The sequence below is a fragment of the Mesoplodon bidens genome, assembly GCF_964165515.1.
Source record: "Mesoplodon bidens genome assembly, contig: HAP1_SCAFFOLD_523, whole genome shotgun sequence".
NCBI classification, from domain to species: Eukaryota; Metazoa; Chordata; class Mammalia; order Artiodactyla; family Ziphiidae; genus Mesoplodon; species Mesoplodon bidens.
In genome coordinates, this window is record NW_027672342.1 from 77,855 (window position 1) to 90,251 (window position 12,397).

Genomic DNA, 12,397 nt, shown 5'->3' on the forward strand with positions numbered 1-12,397 from the left:
GGCTCCGTCATCTTGACCATTAAAGAAGAATGAAATCCAGAGTGGGCATGTTGTACGTTAAAAGCAAACTGCTAGATTATACTGAGTATTGTTTATATACCTTACAGTTCTGCTGTAGAATATTTATCTTACTAGAAGACTACCCTCAGGAAATAAGGACAGATAATGTTTTGGGGGGGAAGTGTGTAATATGGAGGAACCAGAGCCCTTTCTACCCCTATATCTTAGGCTTAAAAAAAGGAGTGGGGACTTCTCTGGTGGTGCAGTGGTTGAGAGTTTGCCTGCCGATGCAGGGGACATGGGTTCGTGCCCTGGTCCAGGAAGATCCCACATGCCGCGGAGCGGCTAGGCCTGTGAGCCATGGCTGCTGAGCCTGTGCATCCAGAACCTGTGCTCTGCAACGGGAGAGGCCACAACAGTGAGAGGCCTGCGTACCGAAAAAAAAAAAAAAAAAAAAAAAAGGAGTGGGGGCTTCCCTGGTGGTGCAGTGGTTAAGAATCCGCCTGCCAATGGAGGGGACACGGGTTCGATCCCTGGCCTGGTAAGATCCCACATGCCGTGGAGCAACTAAGCCCGTGTGCCACAACTACTGAGCCTGCACTCTAGAGCCTGTGAGCCATAACTACTGAGCCTGTGTGCCACAACTACTGAAGCCCACCTGCCTAGAGCCCGTGCTCTGCGACAAGAGAGGCCACTGCAATGAGAAGCCCATGCACCGCAATGAAGAGTAGCCCCTGCTCGCCACAACTAAAGAAAGCCCACGTTCAGCAATGAAGACCCAACACAGCCAAAAATAATTAATTAATTAATTAATTACTTTTAAAAAAGGAGTGGGTTATAAAGCCTCGGTTGGAAGATGATATGTCAGTGTCTTAAAAAGGAAATGATGAAGGGGAGCCGTGCTTCAGAATCAGCATAATTAAATAACATGCAAGGGTTCTTTTTTAATTTGAAGAAAAAAGTAGGAAACTTGAATGCTGAGCATAGGTTTACTTCATGAAACATTGAAATGGCATCAGCGGGTACATTTCAAACCAGTGAACATGGGCGGCTATTAGTAAAAACTCTCAGTTTCTCTGTGTGTGCCTCATGTACCTCCCTGCTCAAGAAAGTAAATGTCACAGCTCATGATCTGTCCATCAGATTGTGACAGATTTCACTCTTCAAGAGAAGCACTTTTTAAATATTTTTAATTGGGCTGCTTCTCTCATTAGGAACTTCAGGGAACCCTTTCCCTCAGCCTTGAACTTGGGGCCTTAGAGGAATCATGGAGTCATTGATCACTTTAGTAAATCTGTGTAGTTTGGTGTTTCAGCAGCTATAATGGTAATAAGAGCAATATCTCTCTGTTTGATAAACAAGCAAAAATAAATTGAGTCTACACAGCATCCTTTAGCACCTGCAAGCAGGCTTATTCTTCTTTTTTCTCCCTTTTATTATACTGTTTATTATGGAAATTGTGTAACACACACCAACTTAGAACTCCTTGTATCCATCACTCATTTTCAATAACCATCAACTTTCTATCTCTTTATTTACCCTCTCCCACTTTAAAAAACTTTTAAAAAGGTATATTCTTGATGGTGGTAAATCTTAGCTGTGATGAGTTGCAAAAGTTATAAAGTGGTTCTGAATAAGGACAATTTAAATGAGGAAAACAAAGGACATTTTAATGGAAACTTTACCCCGAAAATAAACTGTTTTTCTTTCTTTCAATGTAGGACGGAAATTCTAACCAAGAAGAGGACAAATGGTCGGGACGTATACCGGGGACTTAATGCCCTACAGGCCAAGATCAACCTCATTGAAAGGTACAGAAATAGAAAGTGACGATATTTTACCCGTTTTCCTCTCTAGCCAAAGAGTAATTGTTAAACAGCAGAATCTGCAGTAAGATTACCACGGTTCATATTCCTGTTCCAGCACTTTCTACGTGCATGACCTTGGATGTGTTTCCTGCCTTTCTAGTTCTTGGTTTGTTCATCTTAAATGAGGATGATAATAACAGTACCTGCCTCTTAGTGTTATTGGCCGAAGAAATGAAATAATGCATGCAAAACGTAGCATGCACTCAATAAACATAGCTCTTTGAGTCTTTAAGGCTTTCACATAGACATTGCTTACTTCTGTCCATTGGAAAATGGAGGTAAATACTTCAGGCCGAGCCCTACTGCTCTCTAGCATGCATTAGTTGGCGTCACTGCTGCTTGGTCTTTACTTTTGTCTTTGAGTTCCTGGTCCGTGCAGAGTCCTCCCTCCCCTGATCGACAGGGAGACACAGAACTGTTTTACAAAGACTGCGAGTCTAGTGGACCTGGCCTCATGTCCAATGAGGAACAGCAAAGAGCAGAAGAAACCTTTGGATTCTGGCCGCCCTGTCCAGCTTCATTATTCTTGCGCTCTGTCAGGAAGCCTGCTTCTCCTTCATTGGTGGGCTTCCTCGTTCTCCACGCTGGCCTGGCTGGGGTTTTTCTCCTCTACCAGAGACAGCAGAGACTAGCAGAGCCAAGGAGGGCATCTCACGTCAGGCAGGCCTGGGTTCCAATGTGGGTACCACCTATGAGTCATGAAACCTTGAGCCAATGACCCGAGCTCTCAACCCTGATTCCTGGCCTGTGGAAAGGACATAATCCCCTAGCTTCATCAGGTGGTGTTGAGGGTAAATGGATTAGTGGGTATCAAGGTCTTAACCCAGTGTTTGTCACTTAGTAAGTGCTGAGTACACATGTATACTACTCTTGTGTGTCTACATTGAATGGTGAAGTTGTGTTTTTGTTTGTTTGGTTGGTTGGTTTTTAATATTGTATTTATTTATTTGGTTGTGCCGTGTCTTAGTTGCAGCAGGCAGGTTCATTAGTTGTGGCATGCAGACTCTTAGTTGTGGCATACATGTGGGATCTAGTTCCCTGACCAGGGATCGAACCCGTGCGCCCTGCATTGGGAGTGTGGAGTCTTAACCACTGTGCCACCAGGGAAGTCCCTGTGTTTTTTTTTTTTTTAATTGAAGTATAGTTGATTTACAATGTTGTGTTTAACCTTTGCTATACAGCAAAGTGACTCAGTTATACATATATATATTCTTTTTCATATTTCATTCTTTTCTATTATGGTTTATCACAGCATATTTAATATAGTTCCTTGTGAAGTTGTGTTTTTTACTAGGCTTGGTGGGAGATGCAAAGGGCTCAGGAGGAGGAAGGGTGATTTTTTGGTCTGTAGCTCAGCCCAAGACCTTGGGCTGACCTTGGGTTAGCATGCCAGTGACACTGGGCCTGTGTAACAGGGGAGCTGGAGCAGGGGTGAACACGCTGAGGCCTTCCAGCTCTTAATATTCTGTGAGCCCATGAAGATGTGGATCCTGTTGATTTTTGGCTTGAAAACTTAATTTTTATTTTTTCTCATAGGTTGAATGAAATAAATGTGGAAGATGTTAATGAAATAGACTGGGAAGATCTTGCTAGCACCATAGGGTAAGGCCATTTGTTTAATATTAATCTAATGAAAAAATCAGAGAGGAGTTCTAATAAATGCCTCTCAGATTTGAAGAACAGGACTGAGATTCCTGCTGCTTATGGAACTCATCTATAAATTGTATTTGTGTATATATGTATTGGGAACACCCTGTCTACGTACCAGACCAGGTAAATCAGACCAGTCCTCCCTCCGCTCCAACCACCACCTCCACCCCAAGACACCTGAGAAGAGTGAATGAAATGTGTGCAGAGTCTCTTAAAAGCTTCATGGAGCACACCAGCTATGACTGTGATGAAGAACCCATGGTCCTTTTGCCCATAATTAGCCTTTTACCATTTGCCACATTGACTTTATCATCCCTCCCTTTCCCGCTCCCTTCTACAAGGGAATAGAATTCTTTCCCTTAACCGTTTCAGTGTTAGTGGTGGACGCCATGTCCTCAGCAAGGCTGTTATTCTGCATCAGCACAGTGATCGTACTGAGGGCACCTGACACTGATGCACTACTATTGTCTAAAACACAGCCCCCATGCAAATTTCACCCAGCGTCCCAGTCCTGTCCTTTATAACACTTTCCCCCTGATTTAAGATCCAGTCCAGGATCTGTCTCCTTAGAGTCTTCTAAACAGCAGAGTTGTTCTGCCTTTTCTTTTCTTTTTTTTAATTATTGGAGTATAGTTGATTTACAATGTTTCAGGTGTACAGCAAAATGATTTCTGTTATAGATTTTTTAAAATATATTTATTATCTTATTTATTTAATTTTGGCTGTGATGGGTCTTCATTGCTGCGCGTGGGCTTTCTCTAGTTGGGGCGAGCAGGGGCTACTCTTCATTGCGGCTCGCGGGCTTTTCATTACGGTGGCTTCTCTTGTTGAGGAGCACGGGTTCTAGGCGTGTGGGCTCAGTAGTTGTGGCTCGTGGGCTCTAGAGCACAGGCTCAGTAGTTGTGGTGCACAGGCTTAGTTGCTCTGCGGCATGTGGGATCTTCCTGGACCAGGGCTCGAACCCATGTCCCCTGCAGTGGCAGGCAGATTCTTAGCCACTGCACCACCAGGGAAGTCCCTCCGTTATAGGTTATTACAAGATATTGAATATAGTCCCCTGTGCTATACACTAGGTCCTTGTTGTTTATCTATTCTATATACAGTAGTGTGTATCTGTTAATGTCTTTGTCTTCTACGATGTTGAAATTGTGGGAAAATACAGGCTAGTCATTGTGGAGAACTTGCCTCAGCTGGGGAGTTTGTCAGACGCTTCTTCACTGTTAGATTCGGGTTTTGTATTTTACACGGGAATCAGTCACGGGGGAGGCTGTGTTTGTGTCACCATGTCACATCCCATCATGAGGCATGTGGTTCTGATTTTGATCCCCTGGCTCTGGCGGCCTCTGCCACACTGCCCCACTGTAGAAAAGTAAGTTTTTCTCTTGGTGAAAAGAAACGGCCACGGGGAGATATTTTGAGACCACATCAAGCTCCTGTTCCTCTTCGGATTTGCCTCAGTGGTTTCGGTGTGCTGTTCCTTTGCATTTCTCCTCTGAGGAGTGAGATTTCATCGGTTGTCACTGTCTGTCTTCATTGCTATGGTCCTTGCATTTTCAATCAGTTCCTGCCACTGGAGGAGAGGCCATCACTCTGAAGACCTGAGTTCACTGCTGGCCAAGCAACAGAGAGCTGGCTGGCAAAGCACAGTCCCTCTAAGCAATGCAAACTGTTGAGCATCACAGGGCTCAGGGGTTGGTGGGCTTTGGGAGGTGGGGATATTGAGGGACTGTCTGGCCTTTAGTTCGGGAAGGGTGCTGAGGGGAACAGGGCTGCCACAACCTGGCTGCCTTTCAGAAACGTGGCTGCTGGCGTGAGGTTGTCACTGATCCATTAGGAAGGGTGTAAACTGGTTCTGCTGGTTAGTTATTTACACCTTGGGATTATGGACAAAGAACAATCAGTCCTTTTTTTTTTAACTTGGAGAATTGGAATCTTTTCGTGGCAGGCCCTGTTGGGAGTCACAGACACATGCCCACGGTTCCAAACCCTTTCCTCTTCTAGCTCGTCTCAGGGGTGGGGCACCAGCTCTTGGGTGTGGGTCCCTGAGAGGGGAGGGTGTTAGGGGCTTTGAAGGAAGGCTGTCCTGCTGTGTACCCCACCAACTCCCATCCTAAGAAGTATTCATGTCGATAGGTCCCTCCCTTTGTAATATCAAACCCCTTTTGAAAAATCTGACTTTTCCAATAAATGTTTGTGTATCTTGTGACATTGCCACAGATCACATTTCTTAAATTAAAATGGGTTTTTAATGATTTTAAGTAGAATTATATACTTAAATATTGATTGTTCTGGTTAAGGTTTAGAAATCTCAAAACTGTAAAACAGACATCATGGCATCCAGTCAAATACCATTGGAAATAGTACATCCTCAAAGTTTTAATAACGAATTAAAACAGTGAAAATAATTAAATTAGAAGTTCGGTCTCTTCAGGTTCTTTAAGCCTCCCTTGTGAATTGTTTAGGCAGGATTTTAAAGAAAGCATCTCCACCTAATGAGGTGTAACACCTACTTCGTTTGAAAATGTCCAGGTCAGTTATTGTTACTTCTTGAAGCCTGAGCTTTGATCTGCAGAACAACCTGGGTGCGGGGCGCTGTGGGAAGAGGGAAGGCATAGATGCCCTAGATCTTGGGCTTTGCAGTCAGGTGGACCGGGCGTCAAGTCCTCGGACTCTGCTCATAATTTAGCCAGCCTTGGGCAGGTCATTCCCTCACTTGCCTCTGCGTAACGGTTTCCTCATCTGTGCAGCGTTGTAACAGCACCGTGATGACGACGACAGCAAGGAGACAGTGCGTGTCATGCCATGCACACACGGCGGGCAGCTGCTGCCATGAAGAGGCAGACAGAGCCCAGCCATCTTGTACTTCCACATACCTAGCAGATCCAGTTATTCCCACTAATCATATAACAACTAGATTAATTAATTACTGAAACAAATATGCCACGCTTTTGTGGCTTAGGAAGTGAGTGCCCAGGAAGTGAAGTTAGTGATTTTCACTTTAAAAAAATATTTAAGATGTGGTTGTTTCTGTCCTACTTATTGTAAATGAAAAGTGGATTTGACTCACCAGAATATCGTAAGCATCCACTTTATTTAGCTTTGTAAAGTAAAAAATCCAGACCCCTGCCTTTGCATTGTGACAAATATATAGTTAGCCTGAAGGTAGTGGTTAAGAGTGTAGGATTTGTGAAATGTTGCCATTGGCAGCAACACGGATGGACCTAGAGATGATCATACTAAGTGAAATAAGCCACACAGAGAAAGACAAATAGCATAGGATATCAATTATATGTGGAATCTTTAAAAAACTGATACAAATGAACTTACTTACAAAACACAAATAGACTCACAGACATAGAGAACAGACTTATGGTTACCAAAGGGTTAGCGGGCGGGAGGTAGGGGGATAACTTAGGAGGCTTGGATTAACATATACACACTACAGTATGTAAAATACATAAACAATAAGGACCTACTGTATAGCACAGGGAACTATACTCAATATCTTGTAATAATCTATAATGGAAAAAAAATCTGAAAAAATTATATATATATATATATATATATATATGTACAACTGAATCTTTCTGCTGTACCCTTGAAAGTAACACAGCGTTATAAATTAACTATACTTCCATTAAAAAACACTGATATCAAAAAAAAAAGAAAGAAAAAAGTAGAATTTGGAGTGGACCCAATTGAAGTCCCAGCCCTTCCCCCCTATTCACTGTAAGATCTTGGGCATCTTCTCTTGGGTTCCCCATCTCCAAAACGAGGGATAAGCATAGGAGGCCCCACACAGAGTGGTCGTGAGGGTTATTTGTTGCTCTGCGGAGAGCCCTCAGGGTGGGGCTGAAGACAATGTTAGCATCAGCCCCTGTGATCTAGTGTTACACCTTGTCTTCTCAACTGGTAGTTTAGATTATTCTAGTTTAGACAGAATCCGTGTTGTTGTACTTCTGTTTTTCTTCCTTTTGTGTGTGTGTGTTCAACCAGATGAACAATAGCCTTTCATACGTGTCTTATTTTTCTCACATGTGTAGACATGAGGATTAAGAAAGCTGCTTAGGTCTGTAGACCACCCCTCAATCAATGCACTTAGTACACAGGACTGAAATGATTAATTTTTAAACTGCCACTAACTTTTTGACACCTTTTCCTTTCTAAAGGGGTGTTCCTCCATCTTATGTCCAAAGTAAATTTTATAAGCTGAAAGCTTCCTGTGTTCCGTTTTGGCAGAAGAAGACTTTTCCAGGTCAGTATTTTCGATATCTGAATAGTTAAAAACGCAGCATATGGGGACACATGCTGGTAGTGTGACCGTGGGTAGTGACTTTTGGGAACCTCAGATTCTTCAAATGGAAAATGGTAAAAATTGGCAAATTATAACCCCTACCTGACAGGACTTTCAAAAGTACTAAATGAGATAATGAGCTTGAGAAGTGTGGTCACCAGGCCGCCGGGCGTTTAGCAAGCACTGGGTGAGGAGCTGCGAGTGCTTCTGGATTGCACAGCACACATGCTCACACCACATGCCTGCACACACACTGATGCACAAAAAACTGGAGGTACAGTTTCTTCTCTGCAGCCATTTGTAGGTGGTTTACATATGTAATTCCCAAACCTGGACTATCGGAGTCAGGTGGGGAACTTGGGAAAAAAGATACATACCTGGGTCTCATCCCAGACCCAGTCGATCCTAGTCTCTAGTCTGGGTCCAGAGGCTAGATTTTTCTCTAACAAGCTCACAGATGAGTCGCCAGTGGCCTGCCCAGCATCATTGTTTGGGAACCACTGGTTCGGGTAACACTGCACCCTGCAGTGTGTGACAAAATGCTCCTTGCTTTCAGCGGACAGCACTTCCTGGGTTTGAATCCTGGCTTCGCCCTCCTGACTCTATGACTTTGGATGAGCTTCATGTCTTTATGCCTCATTTGAAACACGGGTGAACAATAGTGCCTACCTCATAGCATTTTTGAGAGGATTGAATGAGTGACTATGAATAAAGCAGTTAGAGCCAGGTCTTGCACACAGTAGTGCCAGTAACAATGCATTGTCATCATCTGTGCCGTCCGTCCTTTGACCTTGGGAAGAGGCTTTGTCAGATCATCTCAAGATTCAGTTTCTTTTCTTTAGAGATTATAGACTACCTTCATGAGACTAGTCTACCGTTGCTTAAAGAAAAATTAGAGAAGAAGATGGAGAAAAACGGGACTGAGATCCAGACTCTGGCAACCCCCAAGCCAGTCTTCCTGTTTCGAGACATCTGTTGTTGTGACGATGACAGTGAGGGAGAAGACGGAGATGAACAATGTTAAGCGGCTGATACTCTCTTGTCCATTTTTCTAGGTCTGGTTGTGTTTATGTACGTGTCAATAATGCTATTTCCACTATTGATTTTACTGAAGAAGGTGCAACAGCCAAAGGAAGGGTATGAAAATAATAACATACTGTGGAACATTAAAAATTGATTCACATTTCATATTCAAGTTTGTCTGAATGTGAAAAGAAAGGCGAGTACATGAGTTGATTTAATATTTTCTGTGCTATTATATTGAAAATTATCATATTGAAAATACTTACAACTAATGGTTTTCATACAACAACAGGATCCCAAGTCCCTCTAATGGCAGCAGAGGGTAGTCATGTCCAAGGAACATTTTCTTTTTTTTTTTTTTTTTTTATGGCTGTGCCACATAGCTTATGGGATCTTAGTTCCCCACCGGGGATTGAACCCAGGCCCTCGGCAGTGAAAACGCAGAGTCCTAACCCCTGGACCGCCAGGGAATTCCCCAATGAACATTTTCATGGTGTGGATTCAACTATACGTGCATTCAGCAAAACAGAGAATGTTAACAATTTTAATAATGCATGCCATTTTTTTCTGTGTTTCAGTTGTTTAGATGTATATTTTAGTGTGTGTGCGTATTAGGTAAGTGGTACAGGGACGTTTGTGTTCCTGGAAGCTGGTTTCGGTTCCCATGTGCCTGTCATGGTGTGCGTATCTCATCTTCCCGAGTGTGATTCTAGTGTTCAAAGATAAGTATTTTTCATACAAGATGCCCTCTCAAAGCCAGTCACAGAATTCTTCTGGTGTTTAACTGGAAAAATCAAAGAATCCAGCAGTCTCTTCCATTGCTTCTGGAAAAACTGCCTCTGTTAGACTTCCCTTGCTGGCAAGGGGAATAAAGTGCCCAGGCTTCTAGCCTCATCTGTACAGGGGAGAACATAGAAAGGAAGGTGTGGGTGAGCAATATCCCATACAGTGAGGCCACCCTCTGGGCCAAGGTGCAGCACCCTTGTCTCCTGAGTGTAGCATCATGCTGTGTGATGTTGGTTAATTCATCCACAAAGCTAGACATGTTTCCAAGCTTGCCGTCATCAGAGAAGGAAGAATAGAGAGAAACAAGTTTAGGAGTCCTCATTCACCAGTATATCCACAGCACCTATCATGGTGTTGTGCAAATAATAGACACTCGATAAATATTCAGGGCACAAATGAGTATTTTCTTTTTAAAAGTTAATTAATTACTTTATTTTTGGCTGTGTTGGGTCTCCGTTGCTGCAGAGGCTTTCTCTGGTTGCGGAGAGCAGGGGCTACTCTTCATTGCAGTGCACGGGCTTCTCACTCTGGTTGCTTCTCTTGTTGTGGAGCACGGGCTATAGGTATGTGGGCTTCAGTAGTTGTGGCCCATGGGCTCATTAGTTGTGGTGCACAGGCTTAGCTGCTCCGCAGGATGTGGGATCTTCCTGGACCAGGAGGTGAACCCATGTCCCCTGCATTGGCAGGCGGACTCTTAACCACTGCGCCACCAGGGAAGTCCCAGAACAAATGAATATTTTCTTTTTAATAAGCATCTTGCCTTTAGTCACCTCCTTCTATCTGTCAAACATACCAATCTTCAGGCTGATGGGAATATAAATTACATGTTCCTTTTGGAGGACAATCGGGTAGAATACATCAAAGCCTTAAGAATGTACATATTCTGAGGTCCAGCAATTTCACTTCTAGGACCTAAAGAAATAATAGAACTAGTGTAAAAGAATGGCACATTTATAATATGGAAACTAGAAAAAATGAATGTTCTTTCATAGGAAATTTACTATATATGATGGTGTATTCCTAGAATGGAATATTAGGCAGTAATTAAAGAATGATAATGAGGGACTTCCCGGGTGATGCAGTGGTTAAGAATCTGCCTGCCAATGCAGGGGACATGGGTTCAATCCCCGGTCTGGGAAGATCCCACATGCCACAGAGCAACTAAGCCCATGCACCGCAACTACTGAGCCTGCGCTCTAGAGCCCGCAGGCCACAACTACTGAGCCTGTGTGTCACAACTACCGAAGCCCACGCTCCTAGAGCCCGTGCTCCACAACAAGAGAAGCCACTGCAATGAGAAGCCCACGCACCACAACAAAGAGCAGCCTCTGCTCGCAGCAGCTAGAGAAAGCCCACGCATGACAACAAAGACCCAACACAGACATGAATAAATAGATAAATTAAAAAAAATAATGATAGTGATAGATTTGTTTAACATACAAGGTAAACAGTATCATCAACTAAAATATATACTGTTTTTCATTCAGAAGTGTACATATTATCTTCTTAATTTTGTAACAGTAAAAAAAAAATAGGGACTTCCTGGTGGTCCAGTGGTTAAGACACCTTGCTTCCAATTCAGGGGGCACAGGTTCGATCCCTGTTGGGGGAACTAATATCCCACATGCCGCGTGGTGCAGCCAAAAAAGAAAAAAAAATGTGTAAATAGAGTTGCATTACAGAGTAACGGAGGAATTAAACCCAAAGTGTTGACAGTGGTTCTCTCCGGGGAGTGGGATTGTGAGTTTATAGGTTAGAAGTCTTGACTTGCAAGTGCCAGAAAATGAGACTCAGATAGCTCAAAGGAATCCGGGGACTCTCAGACTGAAAATCCAGAGGGAGAGGATGGATCCAGCTACTCGGAGTCCCCAAAATGTGTTTTCTTGCTGATTCTCAGCTCTCCCTTCTCCAGAGTCCACTTCATCTTCAATCCACACAAGGGGCCCCTTGGTCCTGAGGGGTGCCTTCATAGAGCCCCATGTTATAGCATCCTTATTATTACTTAAATAGAGGATGCCATTCAGAGAAGAGAACAATAGCTCTTGCTTAAGTCCTGGGTTTCGTTCCCAGTGCCCAAATTAGAGCTTGTGCCCAACTCTGAGCCATCACTGTAGCCACAAAAAATAGGATGGTCTTCAACCCATCTGGGCTCATGTCTGGAGCTCGGATTTAGCTCAACCTTCCTTAAATGGCTGAAAGGGTAAATACCCCTGTGGACAATTGTTCCTAATTGTCATCTCTATTCTGCATTGTTATCACCATACAAACAAGCCATGGTGTTAGCTATCTTTTTTATTTATTTTTTTTTTTTTTGTGGTACGTGGGCCCCTCAACGCTGCGGACCCTCCCGCCGCAGAGCACAGGCTGCGGACGCGCAGGCCCAGCGGCCATGGCCCACAGGCCCAGGTGCTCCGCGGCATGCGGGATCCTCCCGGACGGGGGCACGGACCCACACCCCCTGCACTGGCAAGCGGACCCCCAACCACTGTGCCACCAGGGAAGCCCAGTATTAGCTATCTTTGATTCTATACAGGTAGAATCAATTACCACTTTCTGCTACACTCCCCCAACTGCCCCCAACTTCTAAATGCTCATGTTCCTCGAGACTTTTTGGACTCTTCACATTCTCCCGGTGCCTCGAAATAACATCTATGTGCTGATGGCTCCCAAATGTGTAGTTATAGGTCAGATTCTCCCCCAAACTCCAGGCTAAAATATTAATCTACCTACCTGCCATTTCCATTCAAACGTCTGAGCTGTTTGACCATAAGGTTAA

The 12,397-nt window shown here is 43.8% G+C and overlaps 1 protein-coding gene across 1 annotated transcript in view; it reads left to right on the plus strand.

Moving 5' to 3' along the window:
- Nucleotides 1-12,397, plus strand: part of LOC308610338 (transcription termination factor 1-like) — a gene marked incomplete at both ends in the record, with an annotated part of 35,808 nt that overhangs the window by 19,426 nt on the left and 3,985 nt on the right. Inside the window, 4 exon segments of the mRNA XM_081259512.1 lie at nucleotides 1,722-1,811; nucleotides 3,405-3,470; nucleotides 7,688-7,773; nucleotides 8,655-8,804. Of these exon segments, the coding sequence (XP_081115638.1) occupies nucleotides 1,722-1,811; nucleotides 3,405-3,470; nucleotides 7,688-7,773; nucleotides 8,655-8,804 (392 nt within the window).